The following is a 19,438-nucleotide window of genomic DNA, read 5'->3' on the forward strand; positions in this document are numbered from 1 at the left end:
TAGGAATCAAAGCAGTTGTTTTCTGGAACTGCATTTTTTTCAGAACTGCTCAAAGCACCTCACCTAGATGAGTGTTTTTTAAAAATATATATAAAGAGTCTACCATGAGACTTCAAACATCACATATTTCACCTTTTACGGGCTTTCTATCATGCATCCCTTCCTTTAAAGTCCTTCAGAATAAAATAAAAATAAACTCTCACATTCCATTAGAAAAAAAGGGAAACATTCATGGTCTGAAAATTTTCTGCATTCCCCCAAATCTTGGTACTATGTGCAATTTCTTCATATACAAATTTTGAGGAAACCCCTGATCATCTATCATTGGATATTCAGCTAATGGACATGCCATAGAAAGTTGACATTAATTGTAGTGAATAGATTAAAATCTATTCCATAAAATAAAAATGTTCTATGACTTCAATTTAAATACATATCTGAAAAGCTAAGAGGAGGTTTTCTGTTTGTTTTTTAAAAGTGCTAATTATTACAAGTATCTTCAATACATGATGTCCAATTCTTTGTAAAACTAAACCATGCTTTAGGCACACTGCTTGATGAGTTTCTAAGAAGCAGAGGAAATAAAATATCACTTTTCAATTAATCCAGCTTCCTTAATTTTACTGAAGAAGAATTTCTCCAGGATATTGGCACATTTGTAGTATTCACTCTCGGGGGGGTTGTACTCTTTGCAATTGGTAAAGACGCGCTGTAAGTCTGCCATGAATAATTTCTTAGACACGTAGTACCTATTCTTGAGGCGTTCGCTCATGGTTTTCAGATCTGCACAGGAAAAAAAAATATTAGCCATCTTTGACTCCTTTTAAACCAACCAGCTGACAAAAGTGAGACGGGGAAAGAAATCTATGTCATCAGTTTGATCACATTTTCACCATCCCAATGTCTTTCTTTAAGAGAAATTCATATGTTCAAGGAAAACAGTTCTTGAGCCTTATGTTCTTCCTTTTGTGAGGGTATCCTGTGCAAAATCACAGTGTTTTAACATTAAAGGGACCATTATTAGTCATCTGGCCCAATCCCCTCTTCAGCACGAGGAAGCTAAGTAGATTAGCAGCAATAAGCACGATGAACTAAGTACTGTTAGCTCTTCCTTCAGAATTATACAGAAGAGGCTTTGTCTATACATGGAGCACAGCAGGTGGAACATTTGTATCGAATCATTTCATTACTTAAATCAGAACAATCAGACTGAGTTTGTTTCTCTAAATTCACAGTTGTTCTGGTGTCGTAGAGATAGAACTAAAATGGAGAAACAGATCATAAATACATCTGCAAAGATACCAGTGACCTTGCATGTAAAATGATTCCAGTGAATTTAGTTTCATGCTCCATCAATGAAATAAGAATGACAAACTTTACTTAATAATCTATTTTCTAAAGCAAGTAAGCCTTGCGAGACAATTGTCAAAAAGAATATTTTCCCAATATATCTATTTGCTTTAAATTATTTTACAAAGGAAAACAGTGCTTCATCTAAACTTGTAGGAATATAATGAGGCTTCTTTAATCTCCACTCTCAGAACCAATTTAAAGAATTCCACGAAGATTAGAAGATGCTAACATTTGTCTACTTATAGGTCCCTAGTTGTCTCTAAGTCTGGTTCTATCATTAAAAATTATATCAACTAGGGCCTCCCAGGTGGCGCAGTGGTTGAGAGTCCGCCTGCCGATGCAGGGGACACGGGTTCATGCCCCGGTCTGGGAAGATCCCACATGCCGCGGAGCGGCTGGGCCCGTGGGCCATGGCCGCTGAGCCTGCGCGTCCGGAGCCTGTGCTCCGCAATGGGAGAGGCCACAACAGTGAGAGGCCCGCGTACAGCCAAAAAAAAAAAAAAAAAAAATTATATCAACTATTAAATTGGATTAGCAGATACATACTACTATATATAAAATAAACAACAAGGTCCTATTGTATAACACAGGGAACTGTAATAAACCAAAATGGAAAAGAATATGAAAAAAATTATATAAACTCTGCATGAAAAAATAAGTCAAAATCACTAAAGAAATACTTCTGACTACCAACAACCCAAATTCCCACTATATTATCAAATTTTCCAGAGGGAGAGAAACTGACAACCAAATACACTGAGATTATCATTTAATAAGATAAATAAACTTATGTGCAACATCCCAAAATGGGGAGAAATTCATTTGCAGCAAAATCCTAAATCTACCACAAAACTCCAAAGGAAAACTAGGAAATATCTGCTTGCACCTATTTCCTTTGACTAAAGCCTTTTTTTTTTTTTTTTTTAAATAAAGCCTATCTTGGTTTGAAGTATGTCATCACATCTGTGAATTCAACTTTCCATTTTCCTTCTTCTCTAACTGAAGCAGTTTGGAGGGAGAGAAAAACTGAAAAGTATTAAGCTACACAAAGGCTTGACAAATAGCCCAGTAAACGTGTCACCTGAGTGTAACTGAACAGCTGAAGAGGTGCTCTCATTGAATAAAGAAAGAGCAGTGGAACCGGCCTCTCTGGATAAAACTGGATGCTTACCCTCCTCCCACCTAAATGCCCACCACTTAGGATATGCTGCCTGATATCATGTTTACGATGTTTAGAAGGAAGAGACGTGTGACCAAAGGAGAACAACAAAAAAAAATGTAAACGGGGAAAAAGAATGAAACTTGACACAAAGACGTTTATGCAAAAGCTCTCCCCACTAGTTTTTGGAAGGCGGGAGGAAAGGAGAGATGGGGAGAGCCTCAAATACAGCAGAAACAAATCATGAAAGGGTTTGGAGCTTTCTGAATAATTACAACCAACTCTGCATGTTTCCTTTCTCTATTTCCTTTCCATTCTAAAGTTATAGATAACAGCTTCCTTCCTCTGGCCTTCTTAGAAGCTTTTGGTTGACCAAATGGCCTGGGTTACAAAAGAAGGTGACTGAACACTAGTGAAAACAAACATGGAGACATCACTAAATTACTCATGAAATCCCCAAAAGTTGGGAATTCTGGGTAAATAGGAAAGCCCTGCCTACCTGCCTAGCTACCCATGTGTGGGAAGCTTGGGCCACTCCTCAGACGCTGTACTGAATGCCATTTCCTTAATGAAACAGGTTGGATCTCATCCATATGGAAGAAAAGAGGTTTTTTTAGGGCATGGGGGTGGGGGGGAAGAGAAGAAATGTAAAAGCCATGAAGGCAATGGCAGAAAAAGTGAAATTACCGATTGTCAGTCTTGTCCTCAAAGACATGACCATCTTAGGGGCAAGGGCATCCCAAGAAAACAAAGCATGGCTCCAACCAAAGAGCACCATCTACTGTTTTCATTAACGCTGCTTACGCACACCTCAGCCCACCACTGGCCTTGCTCAGTGGGGTCAATTGTCCCCTCACGAGCATTCAGCTGTGCGCACAAGTGATGTCCAGCTGGCGAGGTTCCCACCCTCCTCTGGCTGGACCAAGCAGAAAGCTTCCAGAGGGCAGGCTGGGAGTCGGCTATGACAGACAGGACCCACTGGACCTGCCACCACAGGGCTTCAGAGTGCACACAGACAGGGCCGAAAACCGTTCTCCCCAGGCTCACGCAACCTCCCTTGAGCATTTCACAAAAGAACTTGAGGCAGCCCAGGTGACGAGGATGCCAAGGTCAGGTAAGTTTGGAAATGGACTTAAAGGGTTTTAGCATATTTTTCACATCCTGGGAAATACTGATTCCCAAGTCAGCCTTCCATTCAGAATTCTACACTCCGTCAACCCTTACTCTGATTTTCATGTACTGAAATACACAGAAGCGAGGCAGATAGAAAAGGGAAAGAAAAGCGTACGGATGTGTGTCCACTTTAAGGACCAGAGACTACTGAAATCATTACCACCACTGTGTAGAACATTCGTGTGATAATGCCACAGAAAAATCTACAAATAACTCTGTTATCGGGGAGCTAATGGATCCCTTTCACTCTTCCTTTCACATCTTAATACCTTCTTAGCACCAGGAAGAAAAGGGACAGAAGATACAGGCCCTCTCCAGAAAAATGGCCACACAGCTGATTGGAAAAAAAAAAAAAAAATTCAGCTCGTGGTCTGTCATCTGCATAATGCCAAATTAGTTTAATTTGGGGATTCTCAATTGACTCAATTAATCATTCCTTTTAGCCTGGTGCAGACACAGCAGCAAATTCCACAATTCTACATTTCTAAAGGCATTTCTTTTGTTTGTTTGGGGACGCGGGACCAAGCTTAAAATCGGAGTATAATTAGTGACACTCAGTCTCCTTCAAGAGCGTGGAAAATCAAGAGCTGCATTGATTATTTCTCCATCTAAGAGTACAGCAGTCAAGCGGCTTGATCTAGCTTCGTCTGTTTACCTTCAAAAAATTCTCAGACTCTCCAAGCATATCAAGAGGACAAGCTGATGTTTTTCCATTTGTAACCAAACTGAATATAGTCAAGGTTATGTCCGCACAGCTGACTCTCATCTCCAGTGCTGTCTGCAGCTCGCATTGATGGTGTGGGCGCTACAGGGCAGCAGCGGGAGCCTAATGAACACGGCCATCCCCTCCCCTTTACCCTCCTGCTCTGATTCCACCGGCCCTCCACCCTACAACAGAAGAGTGCACATCAACCTCGGCACCCCTTTGTCCCCCACACCGCCATCCAGAGAGTTTTAAATCTATACTTAGAAAATGTTAATGGCATTACCCATGGGGAACCTTATAACTTCATAATATCCCGGAGCTTCTGTTCTCTTCACGGGTTCCATGAAGGGCCAAGCGCTTTGATGGCTCTTGGGTAAAGAAAAAAGTAAGGTATCTAATATGGAAATGCCATGTGGGAAATCATTTCAAAATATTTGCATGAGGTGAAGGAAAACAAAACACCCACCTTCACCTGCTGGAGGATGCTCTTGAGGGTGCTATAAAGCTGGTCGGGGTCTTTGGGCTCTTTACTTGAAAGGAAAAGAATAAACAAGAAGGAACAATGATTAGTTTTCTCTTCTCTAGCCAAGTGATTCCAGCTCATTTTTACAGAAACTTAAAATTAGAAGCATTCCAGAATTTTTTATGAAAACTGAAACCTAACAAGTGTTGTGATGGTGACTGTTTTCTCTAAGTTTCTGGGAGGGGAAAAAGAACACTTGCATTAATATCCTCTGGCCCATCACACTTACCTCTTCTCTTTTCCACTCGGTTTCCAGCCTGTCTCTCCTATATATCAACAAAATTAAACACTGAATGAGAACTGCTTTTGGTCAAGAGAATAACATATTTAATAGTTATCAAAAATACAATAAATTATAGCCACGACTCAATAAATGTCTGTATCTGAAGAGTCTGAACTTAACTACAATTCTTTACTTCCTCATACACCTAACAATACAAAACATTTCTAAGACTGACATTGCTCTGTCTGTTAGTACTTTTTAAAGCAGGAACTTCAACCTTTCAGAGGAAAGCATAAAAAACAAATATGTCTGGTACTGTGGGTGTGTATTTTTTTAAAACCCTAAGTCACGGTTTTTGCTAATCACCCTGTGAAAGAGTTAAGCTGTTGTTTTAGGTTGGAACAAACTCTGTCCTGGTCTCTAGTTTATTTGGGGCAGACCCTGCTTGTAATGCAAGATGGTTTACTGTAGCAGAAAGAAGACACAGCCTGGAGTCCAATCGACCAGGACTGATTTCTTGTTCTCTCCTTAAAAGCTAATGTACCCGAGATAAGTTAGTCAACCTTTGCCTCTGTTTATCAACCTATAAAACAGAACTCCAAAAGTGAGCTGATGTGATTCCTTTTGAGATTAGTTGATATATGTAAAAACACACAAAACAAACAAACAAACAAACAGAAGAATGCCTGGCACATGTAGGCATCCAGTGACAGGGGAGCTATTAATAAGGATAATACACGGAAGCAAAATTTCCAGGTCTGACAAGGAAATTAAGATCTGCTGTAGGGTATACTCTGTAATGAAGAAATATATCTTGCCCATATAATGTCTTATTTTCTCTGGAGAATTTTAGTTTGTTTGCTTTGGTTTTGTTTATATTAAACCTTCAATATACTGGATGATCCTGGATTTGAACCGAATGAAAGTACCGATATTCATAGCTTTTGATCTACAAAAAAACAGCTGTTTTAACCCAATACAACTCACCTCTAATATACTCACAGAGAAGAACCCTTGGGAAAACTACTCTAAAATAGGGAACTTGGAACAAAGTATACGCTTTGCAATCATCTTGTTTAGAGGTTTGTGGAAACTAATTCAGCCCAAGCACAGTTCTATGCAGGCTGCACCCAGGAGGGCAGTGAGGCAGGGTACCAACAGCAAGATGTCTCGAGGAGGCCAGGATGGGGCTGCTACTATTCCTGACATTCACTGGCTATGCGCTGTTTAAGGTTAAAGGGCTTAACCATCCTGAGACGCAACCTTCCCCTCTGAGTAGAATTCTCTGCCATCAAGGTCACATATGGGGAGTGTCCAGCACGGTGCCACAAATAACAGGCTCTCATAAACGATGGACATTAACAGCTATAACAAGAGGTCAACTAAGTTCTCTTCCAGTTTGTTTGCACTGGGAAACAGAGAAAAGATGTAAAAGGAAAGCATTTGCTCCCTTCTTAAAGACTACAATAACACAAATGGAGACAGACAGGGGAAGAAGCTTTCCAAATCACTGCATTCTGGTATAATTGTTTCCAACACTGTCATGGCATTACCAAAAGGTTTTGCTTTTAGAAGAAGATCTATACATACGAATTCCAGGAATGCTTTCTATCGGGATCTGCCGGACTCCATCTTTAAAACAGGAAAGTCCTGGGTAGACTTTCCGAATCTGGGCTTGTTTTCTTTCTATCAGCTTTTTAATGATCTGTAAAGCACAAGAAGAAAATATGTTTAGTGACAGAAGTCTGTGGCTACAGTTTAAGTCAGTCTATGGAGTCATTTTCCTAACAAAATTAAGCCTTCAGGAGACAAAAGGGTGAATGCTATTAAACAGTAAGACATGAAAGCATTCTATTATACCATGCCTTTAATGTCATTCACCCAACCGCCTTTGAATACTTGTTCCCTTCCATTGAAAAGAAGCCAATACTGAGAGAACACACTGCCCCAAGGGCCCACTGTCCTCTTTAGCATAAGCGCCAAATGTTTTGCCCCCTCCCCTGGGAGCCTCAGCCGCAGCAGCCCAGGCAACGTCAGAACCTCTTCACATCCCATGACCAGGAACTGTTCCCTTCTACTCGAGGGGCAGACAAACTCACGAAGTCCCCAAAGCCTGGGAGGACGGCTTTCCTATTATTCACATTTTTCAAGGCTTGAGCCCCAACCTATGCTGTCTGCATCCAAAACGCAGCTCTAATGAGCAAAGGCAATACAACCAGGATGGGGGCCACCAGAACTGATTAGGGAATTTTGAGAGGTGTCCGTTTGTTTTATAAAATAATTCCTAATGCCCTGAGGTAACTATTTCCAGAGCAGTTTCCCTTTAAAAAAGGAAAGGAAAAAATAAAATAAAATAGCCCTCAAAAATCACCATCTTGAGATTAACCATATCATAACTGAATTTTGGGAAACACAAAACAGTAGCAGTCATTAATCGAATTCACAAAGGAAAACAAAAAAAATTCTAGTTCCTAACTGCTTGATCTCAGACATAAGGCTGGTAATTGCCATAGCATGAATGCATAATCTTAACAATTAAACACAGGACTTCATAAAATGAATGGGACTCTGGCAAAATATATTCCTGCTAAATCTACTCAGGGCTGTCCAATAGAAATATCATGTCAACCACTCATGTAATTTAAAATCTTCCAGTAACTACTTTAAAAAAAAGAAAAAAAAAAGTAAAAAGAAACAGGTGTAATTTTAACAATATATTTTTATTTAATCCAATATATCTAAAATATTATCATTGCAGCATATGCTCAAGAGAAAAAAATTATGAGATATTTTACATGTTTTTATTCACACTAGGTCTTCAAAATCAGAGTGTATTTTACACTTACGGCACACCTCAGTTTTGACTGGCCATGTGGAAAGCACCCAATAGCCACGTGTGGCCAGTGGCTACCACCTGGGACAGAGCATATCTAAAACGATGCTCTGCATTTATTTGTAAGTCCAAGTCTTTTTAAAAAAGAATCGCTGGAAACGACCTAAATGTCCATTGACAGATGATAAAGAAAATGTGGTACATACATACAATGGAATATTACTCAGCCATAAAAAAGCATAAAATAATGCCATTTGCATCAACATGGATGGACCTAGAGATTACACTAAGTGAAGTAAGTCAGACAGAGAAAGACAAATATATGATATCGCTTATATGTGGAATCTTAAAAAATGATACAAATGAACTTATTTGCAAAACAGAAACAGACTCACAGACTTAGAAAAAAAACTGATGGTTACCAAAGGGGAAGGGGGGGAGTGATAAACTAGGAGTTTGGGGTTAACATATACACACTACTATATATAAAATAGATAAACAGCAAGGTCCTATTGCATAGCACAGGGAACTATACTTAATATTCTGCAATTACCTATAATGGAAAAGAATCTAAAAAAGAACAGATGTGTATAACTCACTTTGCTGTACATCTGAAACCAACACAACATTGTAAACCAACTACATTTCAGTAAAAAAGTTTTTTAAAGAAAGAATCCCAATGACAATTTCTTATATGAAGGCCTTCAGAAAATATAATTTCAAATATAATTTTGAAAGTTTTTTCTCTTCACCAAGGATGCCCTCAAACGTGACAGCTTAGCAGGTGGCTTCCATACCCTCAGGTAGCACCCTGAGGTGACTGGTAATGGAGGTGGGGCGCGGGGGGCTTTGCAACCTCTCTGCGCCTCTGAGGATCACTTTGGAGAAAGAAGACATTTCACTTCCGTTCCAGTCTCTTATCTTCACCTCCCTAGAAAATGTCTTCACTTCATCACCATGTTGTCATCTTTCTCTACTCAAATCCGTCTCTCATTCCACTGCTGTTGGTGTTAGTCTTCCCAAACAGAAAATTGGGGGCAACTCCCCCATCTTTAATATTTCACCAAGTTTTAACATGTCTTCCTACAAAGATCCCATTGCTTTTCCTCACTCTTACTTTGGCCCCTCCAAGCCCAGTCTCACGTATCCTCACATGTGAACAGAGGTTTAAGAATTACCCACACTTCCCAGCCCCCCAGACACACCCACGCTCAGTCCTGCCTGCTCACAGCCTGTTCACACTTTCTCAAGTAGTGGCCTTCATCACCCACACGCCTATGGTCTCAGGTGTGCAGATACCCGTGAATCCACTTATGTTGGACTCTGAATCTCTGCTCATGCTTGATTCCCTTCCAGGCCACCCCGTTCTAGACACGTGTCCCATGACGCCACCTCCGAAGATGCGAGATGCTGCTAGGGCCGCTGCATCCCACCCTGCCTTGGAGTCCTCACTCCCCACAGCACTCAGCTCCCACCCGCCACGCCACCTGTGCAAATGCACTGGTTCTCTCACCACCCCCGCTAACCACAACCACAAGTGACTGCTCTGTACGCTTCCACGGCGGAAGACCCTCCATCTCCCTACAATTTGTTCCTTCTCACTATTCGCCCCTACCTTCCCCAAGGGGGTTTCCAGAGCTGGAATAAATGATACTTGTAAAAATCACTTGAATTCTGTGGAAGAAGATATTACGTGAATCCAAATACCTTCTTAGGGCGACCTCCGATCTCTCATGCATTCAGTGGTGCGCCTGTTAGGGAAGGCTGGAGGCAGAGAGGGAGGTGGCGGGGGAGGAATCCAAGGGGAGAGAAAGGGGAAGGGGATGGGGCGCCGTCTTCTCAAAAGCTGAGGCTTTGCTGCCATCTAAACTAGCTCTGCATAACGGGCTGCGAATTCAGACCTGCTCATTAAGCCCAGAGGAAAACAGGGAAAGGAGCCTGCTGTGCTTGTATTAACTCTCCAAGCACCCTATGTGGAATTCTGTCTTAGGCTGACGTCTCTGACCAAGAAACAACAGAGGTTGTTTTTATTTTCTAATTTAATAAAAGCCTTTTGCTCACTTCCACGGGAAGCATAAGAACAACTCTGAGCTACTTTAAGTAAAAGGAAAATACTTACTGAGCACCTACTATACACCAGACACTGCGTAAGGAGCTTTACATATGTTATGTCAGTGACATCTGACAAGTAACTAAGAACTGGGATCAGGGAAGTAAGCAGAAACCAGAAAACAAAGACAGGTTTAAGGCAGAGGTCTTTTTTGTTACTCGCTAGAGAAAAGTACACTCGAATGAATAACTGAAGTATCAAGTGGGACTGATGTGGGGTGACCCAGGTGCAAATTCCCAGTTTTTGAACTCCAAGAACTAGGGGGACCAAGGGGATGATCCTGGGCTTAACACATAAAGTTCACTCATTTAATAAACGGCTTCTGTTACACTCCCCTAATTATGATCTCTGTATGTTTCTTTTCCCTTAGAGAAATATAAAAATTACTATGTAGTCAAATCCATCAACGTTTCCCTTTACGGCTTCTCTTTTAGTTCATATGCATAAAAGACTTCATCCCAGCATTAGATACCAAATCACTTGGTACTTCCCTTGGCAGTCCAGTAGTTAAGATTCTGCGCTTCTACTGCAGGGGGCGTGGGTTCGATCCCTGGTCGGGGAACTAAGATCCCGCATGCCATGCAGTGCGGCCAAAAAAAAGAGTCCTCTCCAGATAACAAATCACTTACTATCTGGAAGTATAAGCCTTCAGAACTTGCAATGCCGAAGGAGAGGTGAATACAAACTAAGATAAATATGGAAGGTAATGACTAACTGAAATTCAAATGAGTGGATCAAACTAGTGCTCAAGAAGTTCGAAGAGGAATGGAAAACAGGCGGAAGTGGTCCCATCTATGTGTGTGTGTGTGTGTGTGTGTGTGTGTGTGTGTGTGTGTGTGTATACATGCATTGGGAGAGGAAGTGGGTAAAGGATGAAGATACCAAGCAAGAGGGTTAAAGCATCAGTAACAGCCTTTGGAGACTAGTTTACAAAGGGAAAGAAAGAGGTGGGTTTGAGAAGGATGCATGAGGCCAGCATGTAAGAGGCCTTGAAGGTGAAATTAAGATTTACTATCATATTTTACAAGTTTTGTATTTTACACCAATTTAACAGGTACTGACCCCCTTAGAAGTGGTGATTTAGAGAGAAGATAAAGGATACCTTCAAAGAAGAAATCTAGACAAAACAGAGCAAACCAAGGTTATGGTACCCAGCAGACCCACACCCACAGAGCCCAGTGATGCACACTTCACCCCAAAAGAGACTGGTCTGCGCAGACCAGTCGGGTTCCCCCGAGTCAGTCACGTACTTACCTCCTTCTGCTTCTTAATGATGACAGAAAATTCTGTGTATGGGATCTGTGGATTTAGCTCACATCCCATTAAAGTGGCTCCCTCATAATCCTTGATGTAGCCAACATATTTGGTTTTAGGGATTTTAATTTCTTTGGAGAAACCCTGCAAAGTCAATAATTTCATTTATACAGAGGCCTGTGCATCAAACATCCTCTCTGAGTGCTAACTATGTGCTAGGCCTGTCTTGGTGCCCAGCACAGGTCCAAGCTCTCATCCTATTATCCTGGGGAGAATTAGCATGAAACCCTTCCAAGAAGTTCAGAAACATCAAAATTCAACTGTGCAAATAGGAAGCAATTCAACATAAAAAATAAACCTAGTAAAACACAAGTAATATTAAAAAGTCTTTAACAAAAATGGCTACTAAGGAAAAATAAGGTTTAATTTTGCATTAAACGGCACAATTTCTCCCAAAGTAGACAGGGGGTCTCTAGGATGCTCCACAAATCAATAGCTAACATTGATCTAAATTCTGAAAGCAAAATTTGTCCAAAAATATAGCAATAAGAACCTTGATGTTGAGGAAATGAAACACCTACTTGACAGGCAAAAAAATTCCAGACGGGCTTCCCTGGTGGCACAGTGGTTAAGAATCTGCCTGCCAATGCAAGGGACACGGGTTCGAGCCCTGGTCCAGGAAGATCCCACATGCCACGGAGCAACTAAGCCCGTGCGCCACAACTATTGAGCCTGTGCTCTAGAGCTCGCGAGCCACAACTACTGAGCCCACATGACTAGAGCCCGTGCTCCGCAACAAGAAAAGCCACTGCAATGAGAAGCCTGCGTACCGCAACGAAGAGTAGCTCGGCTCCCCGCAGCTAGAAAAAGCCCACGCGCAGCAACGAAGACCCAACGTAGCCAAAAATAAAATAAAATTTATTAAAAAACAGAAAAACTTCCAGACCATCACGACAGTGGTTGTTTCAGTGATATTAACACTTTGCAGTATATTCATTTACATACTTTAAGCTGTAATAATATAGTTATACAGGGCATATAGTCATATATCTTTAACGACTTTCTTTATGGTGCCTATTTCAAATTTTTGCAGAAAATTACTTGGACTTTAAATTTCTTGCCTCCTCTTTTAGCAAAAACTTATTTTCCAAGCAATTATTGACATCAGCCTCAAAGAGGACCACAGACAAGTCATTTAAGAAGCATGCCTGAGACTTCATCTCTACAATGTCATTACTGCCTAGGAAAGCTGACACTCAAGCCCCCAGTAAAACAAACCCACTGAGTTCTCTCTAGTGAGTTTTATTACGAAAGTCACAAAGGCACCCTAAAGAATGAGAAGAAAATAAATAGGAGGTTACTTATCTGACATCAGAGGAGTGAAAGCTTTCTAGTCATATAAGGACTTATATTTTAAAAAGAGGTTAATAGATTTTCTGTAATAAAATCTTTAAAATTCTGTACATTAAAAAAAAATCCATAAGCAATGTGGAAAAACAAATGACAAATGGGAGAAAAAATCATAAAATAAAAGGTTACTATCTTTATATATCTGAGTTCTCATAGATCAATATAAAAATAAATATTTTAATAGAAGAAGAGGCAAAATGCAATGAATTGGCAATTCAAAAAAAGAAGAAATACAAAGGGTCAATGAATAAGGAAAAACAAGTCAAACTTCACAATAATCAAATAAATGCAAACATGCACAATTTGTCACCTAGGAAAGGGGTAAAAAAAAATATTTTTTTTCAATTATGAACTTGTTTCCTGAGCTCCCTTATACATTGCTGACAAGAGGAGAAATTATTTGGCAGTGCATAACAAAACCTTAAATACTTCTGGAAGCGCACATTCACACATGGACACTTAACTTAAAAACATACCTAAATGTCCCCCAAATGTGGTATTGGTTTAATAAATTATTCTCCGCTTATACAACAAAATTTCAGAGAAGCATCAAAAATCATATTTGAAAAATGAGACTATATTAAGGTAAAAACGTTAAATGATTAAATTACATGCAATAATGAGCCAATTTTTGTGTTTATATACAGACAAACACACACAGAGAAGAAATATTAGAAGGGTATCTGTCAAAACGTTAACAGTAAATTTCTCTGGGTGGTAGAATTACATGCAAATTTTCTTCTTTTCTTTGTGCATCATTTCATTTTCCAAAATTTCTACAGTAACTACACATTACTTTTGTCATCAGAAAAGTAAATGGAAAATGTTTAGGAATTTAGAATTACAAAGCACTATTTAAAAATATGTAGCAAAGTATAATCCTCAGAGTGCTGAGATGGAAGCTTCTGACAGAAAGAACTAAGATGCAGCCAAGCTCCCAGCTGCCTGTGGAGCTGCCTGGTGCTGTTGGACCAGGATTGTCTGGAACCCTTTGTAAACCTCAGAATTTCCTCTCTGCTGTCATAAATGAAGGTCTTCCAGAGACTGAATCTATTTCTCTCATTCATGGAGAACTCTAGTCCCCCAGCAATGGGAATTTCTCCTTAGCCTGGGGATAGCACATTATAGATGACGTTCATTCATTCACTCAACAAACATTTATTTAGTACTTACAATGTGTTGGTCATGCCCTCTAGTCCAGACTGAAGCTTACCTCTGGCTTAAGGCTTGCAAAATAAATGGATGCCCCTCTTATAAACAGAAAACAGTGGGGGGGCAGAGGGAGGGTACTTATTTGCATGAAAGCTACCTGAGTGCATATTAAGAAAAGGAACGACAGAACAGGGTTGCATGTGAAAAAACCCACCTGCTTCTTGAAATATCCAATTGCATATTCATCTGCATAGGTGAGAAAGTTCAGGATGTCATGTTTTATATGATATTCCTTCAAATGGTTCATCAGGTGTGTTCCATAGCCCTGTGGGCAAGTCAGTATGCAGACAAATATATTAGGTTCTGGAGAAAAGAAAGTCCCATATTTTCACTGGGAAATACTGGCATATTTAGGAGTATGTATTGCCAGTATAACACCAACACCCTTCTTGCATTTCTGAACTTTGAAAATGAGCTGTAAAACCAAACAAATTCAAAATCCCTGAATGGAGATACAATCATATTTTGAAAATACAAGTTTCTGGCTCTTCGAAAAGAACACACCAAGGCTACAAGCTGCTCATTCAGTCCTAGAGATGACACATTGAATATTAATAAAGAGGTTTTTGGAATAAATACTGATTATGAATTTCTGCTTATGTTTAAAGTATTTGAGAACCTGAGATGAAAAGAGCAATGTAAATGAGAAGGGCTAATCTCTACTAGAATATTAACTAATCCAGGTGTTTCCTGCATACAACAAATCAGCAGTCCTTCCAAAGAACTGTATCATCACGTACATAGGGTTTCCAACTTGGTCTTATCAGACCTTTCCAAGCAAAGTCTGAGAAGCCCCGAACCTCTGAGTGAACCAGAAGACATTAGGAAGTAACTAAAAATAGTGAACAATGTTAAATAAATTAATGACTGAAATATGAAAAAAAAAAGTAAGTACCAGATTTTTTGGTGATGTACAATGCTTAAAGAAAAATCTATAAATTTAAAGGGATGGTTTTAGAATCTCATAAAAAGAAGATGAAGGTAAACCCAAGCATCCACATACAAATACCTTCACATCAATATTTTAGAATTTGGTGACACACTTTTCTAAAGAACTCAAACATGCTCATAGGTATGTTATCATGGAACTACAGGCCCACAGGGGAGAAGGATCTTTGGAAGTCATCTGGTCTAATTCTATCCCATGTGACACTAGAAGTCTCCTGCCATCTACCTTGGAAACGTGAGCTGCTAGAACACCTCCAGTTTAGGGTGCTCGCTCAGTCCTTAGACCAATTAATTTTCAGCCACTGTTATGGTTGGGAAGTTTTTCCTATGTTCACCTGAGAATCTGACCCCTTGTTCCTTCTACCTATTGACCTTAGTTCTACTCCTAGAATAACAAAGACTGGTCTCTGCTTTTAACAACTCTCCAAACCCTTGAAAATTATCCTCCCTCACACATGCCCATTCCTACCTCCCAGGTACTAAAGCCAAGCTTCAGTTGTTCTTCATATGGCATGATCGGAAGACCCTTTCTCAATCTAGTCACACTTTTCAGGGTTTTCTCCTGTATAACAGGGGTCTCCAACCCCTGGGCCGCAGACTGGTACCTATCCGCGGCCTGTTAGGAACCAGGCCGCACGGCAGGAGGTGAGCGGCGGGCGAGAAAGCGAAGCTTCATCTGCCGCACCCCATCACTCGCATTACCGCCTGAACAGTCCCCCTACCCCTCCCACGGTCCGTGGAAAACTTGTCTTCCACGAAACTGGTCCCTGGTGCCAAAAAGGTTGGGGACCGCAGCTGTATAACAATACCCTTCTAAAGCATGGATCCCAAGACCAAGCATAATAATATTCAGGGGACAGTCTGCCCAGTACATAGGAGAAGCGTATTACCATCTCCCTATTCTGGAAATTATTCTTCCATTGATATTACCCACGGACATGTTAGCTTTTCCCAAACATGTCACAACACTGACACATTGTGAGTTTGAATAAAACTCGGATAAAAAGACGAATGAAATCTCTCTCTTCTTGAGAAGATAGTAAAATGGGGAAGATAGACATAGAGAACTCATAATTACATATACAACTGGCTGTTTAATATGGTAGCCACTAGCCATGTGTAGCTTTTGAGCGATGAAAATGTGACAAGTCCAAATGAGACATACAAGCGTAAAATACACACCAGGGGAAAAAACTCTCATTAATTAATGACTTTTAAACGTATTACATGTTGAAATGGCAGTATTTTGGACTCACTAGGTTAAATAGAAAATCTCAAAATTAATTTCACCTGTTTCGTTTTACTTTTTTTTTAATACGACTAGTGGCGATTTTTAAATTACACATGTGGCTTGCATTTGAGGCTCACAGATGTATTTTCATTGCACAGCACTGGTACAGAGTGATGTATTTGTACCTATAATAGAGAAAAAGGCTATAAGATATTTAAGAGGGAGAAGGAAAAGAAGATGTGTAAGCTAAGCCTTAAAGAAGTTCTGTCAAGTGGTAAGAAGACGGGCTGGAAATCTAAATGTAAGGAACAATAAACCTATACAAAAGTATTATAAAAAGATACAGGAAAGTGGGTTTATAACCTAGGGATATAGAAAGGCTTCCTAAAGAAAATATAAAATGCGAAAGCACAAAAGACTGATTATTAAGTAGATAGACTACTTCAAAGTTTAAAACTTCTTTTACAGATTTCATAAGCAATTTAAGATACCATAAACAAAATGACAAAATGGGATGGTATAGATATACAAGATATTATAAAAAATTAACATCAAGAATGCATAAATAATACCTTCGATAGGATCAATACAAAAAAAAGATAAATCATCAAAGGAACAAGCAATAAATATAACCAAGAAATTTTAAAAGAAAAGATGTTTGATCCCAATAGTAATCAGAGCACTCCATCACGAGATGCAATATTTCACTCTGCAATGTGCAAGTTTCTTTAAGGTTGACAGTACCCAGGGAAATGGTACTCTCCAGCACCACTGGTGAAAGTGTAAACTGGTAAACCCACTCAGAAGGGTGATCTAGAAGTAAGTTTTTAAATTGAGACTCTGGCCATAGCCATTCCTACAGCGATGCCACTTTTCAGTGTCTAGAAATCATTTCCAAACAGAGCACTGTTAGTGATAGAAAATAACTGGAAATAAACATGAATGTCTTCCAGAGGGAACAGTTACATAAATTATGGTCCATCTACATTAGGCAAATCTATATAAAAAGAATAAAATAGTTCCATATTAGCCCTGTCCAATAGGGATTTCTGCAATGATGGAGATATTCTTCATCTATGCTATCCAATATGGCAGCCATTAGTCACATGCAGCTACCGAGGACTTGAGTGACTAAGGAACTGAATTTTAAATTTTATTTAATTTTAACTGATCTAAATATAAATTTAAATAACCACGTTTATGTACTAAAGTTGAAAGATCCCTAAGATATAATGGAAAGGTTTTTTTTCAATCATGTACAGTATGAATTCTAGTTATGTAAACAACACACCACACCGACAGGTACATGTCCATGTACATAATATAGAGAAGCACCTAGAAGGATGCACAGCAGGCTGACAATGACTGGACAGCAGGGGGAAGGGGGGATGGGATTTTTGCTTTCTCTGAAAATGTATCTGTGCATGATGTATGTAATTAAATATAATTTTTAAAGAAAAGTGGGGGGAAAAAACGGGAGAAAAGGGAAGGGTTGGCTACTGCATGTGCCTAAGAATAGTAATATCTAGGAATCAGTAAGAAATGTGTCCTCTGATGAAACTCACTTTAACCTAGAAGTGAGTTTAACCTAGATGTGGTTGATGGAAGAGAGTCAGGCTTTCACTGTATACACCATCTTGTAAGCAGCTAATAGAACTATACATTTTCTCCCCTTCACCCACAATCCAAGGATTTTACTCAAGCAGAAGAATAATGGTTCCTTTGTAAATAGCTTCTCAAAACCTGCATAAGGTATTCTTCATCAACAGCCACTAATCTGTCATTTCTCCAAAGAAATTTTCCAGATTCCAACTGCTTGTGAGTAGGGACTGTGCCTTTTAACTTGAATCCTCTCTGTGTATTTCCTTGGTTAAAGAGGCACTTACAGTGTTAAGCTATTATATGCAAATGTTTAGATTTTTCACCCCAGAACTATTTCCCTCCTTTGTATGCCTTTATTTTCAACTATCACCAAAAGGATTCCTTTCCAAATCCACCTGGTAACTTCAGTGTTTATTTAAATACTTACTATGGTAAATAAGTATTAGCCATGTAACTTTAAAGTTGCATATTATGTCAAACCCAAAGAGTTCTTAGATAAGCTATTCTAAAACCAGGTGAGGAGCTTTAAGTAAATTCTCAAATGTTATCTTGCATGTGTTTTGAGCAAGATAAATTCATATACAAATCTTATTTAAAGCATTCACAGGAATCTGTATATAAGCTTAGTCTCCAAAATGAGTGCGTGCAAATTTTAAAGTATCATTTAGCCAAGATTTTTAATATCTCAAATCAAAATTGTAAACCTCCACTTACGAACTTTGTTTTCACAAATAAGTGCTACCACAATTGACTCCCATCACATGCATCCAATTCTATCCAGTTTTGAAAGATTAATCTTCATTTTCTAAAACCAGTTAAATCATTTACAAAAGGTGGCTTTTCTTGTAGTTTTCCCTACTCAGTTTGTAATGTTTGGCCACCTTCCTTCAAGTCTTTAGAAAATTACATGGTTTGGGGGAAAAAATATACACTGCCCTTCTGGGAAGTAATAAGACAAAGCATCCAATTCATATTAAACAGCTTTAGTTTCCCTCTGGTATCCTAAACGTGTCCAAGGCAACCTTAACCAACCTTTCCAAACAAGCTGCTTGGTGTAGCTTTCTTGCAAACAAAAATTAGGCAATCTTCTGAAATTATAAACCAAGGACATATTTTCCAGCTCCTCTCCCTATGAAAAGCCAAACCAAATTTTTCTTTTAAGTAAGCTCCTAAATTCTGGACACTTACTGTTTCTCACTTTGGCTAGGGGGAAATAAACCTGTGATAAGCACAGCAACAGTACCATCTAAAGACACAGAGTCAAAGTTCCTTGAAAAAGAGCCAGAGACCGGTTTCAGGCAAATGTGGGCCCTCACCTTCTCTGGTCAGAATGATGAATTTGATACTGATGAATTTTGTCTGTCCTTGGATGCTGAGCGCTGTGAGTCAAAGACAAAAGCCCCATTTGTGCTTTGTGAGAGGAAACCACAGCAGCTGTTAATTGGCACCGTGACCATTACACGGAGGAGAGCTGTTAATGAAGCCAAAAGCACCCATGGCCCTGGTTTCAGCCGGCAGGCAGCTCATGATTCCTCCCAGAGATCCATTTTTGGTTTCTGTAACTGGCATTGCTTCATTGTAGCTGAAGAAGGCAACAATGTCCTTAGGCCCGCACTGTCCAAGCCCAGTGAGCACCTGAAACGTGGCTAGTCCAAACTGACACAGGTGTGAGTGCAGAATACACTCTTCATTTCTGAGACT

At 39.6% G+C, this 19,438-nt stretch overlaps 1 protein-coding gene across 1 annotated transcript in view; it reads right to left on the reverse strand.

Moving 5' to 3' along the window:
- Positions 1 to 589: 589 nt before the first annotated feature.
- Positions 590 to 19,438, reverse strand: part of KAT2B (lysine acetyltransferase 2B) — a 100,277-nt gene continuing 81,428 nt past the window's right edge. The window contains exons 12-18 of the mRNA XM_065876725.1: positions 14,111 to 14,221; positions 11,335 to 11,478; positions 6,728 to 6,842; positions 5,144 to 5,180; positions 4,858 to 4,921; positions 4,675 to 4,759; positions 590 to 783 (exon numbers count right to left, since the gene is read on the reverse strand). Coding sequence (XP_065732797.1) covers positions 590 to 783; positions 4,675 to 4,759; positions 4,858 to 4,921; positions 5,144 to 5,180; positions 6,728 to 6,842; positions 11,335 to 11,478; positions 14,111 to 14,221 — 750 coding nt within the window. The remainder of the gene's footprint in view (positions 784 to 4,674; positions 4,760 to 4,857; positions 4,922 to 5,143; positions 5,181 to 6,727; positions 6,843 to 11,334; positions 11,479 to 14,110; positions 14,222 to 19,438) is intronic.

This window comes from Phocoena phocoena, chromosome 4, assembly GCF_963924675.1.
Source record: "Phocoena phocoena chromosome 4, mPhoPho1.1, whole genome shotgun sequence".
Lineage (NCBI taxonomy): Eukaryota > Metazoa > Chordata > Mammalia > Artiodactyla > Phocoenidae > Phocoena > Phocoena phocoena.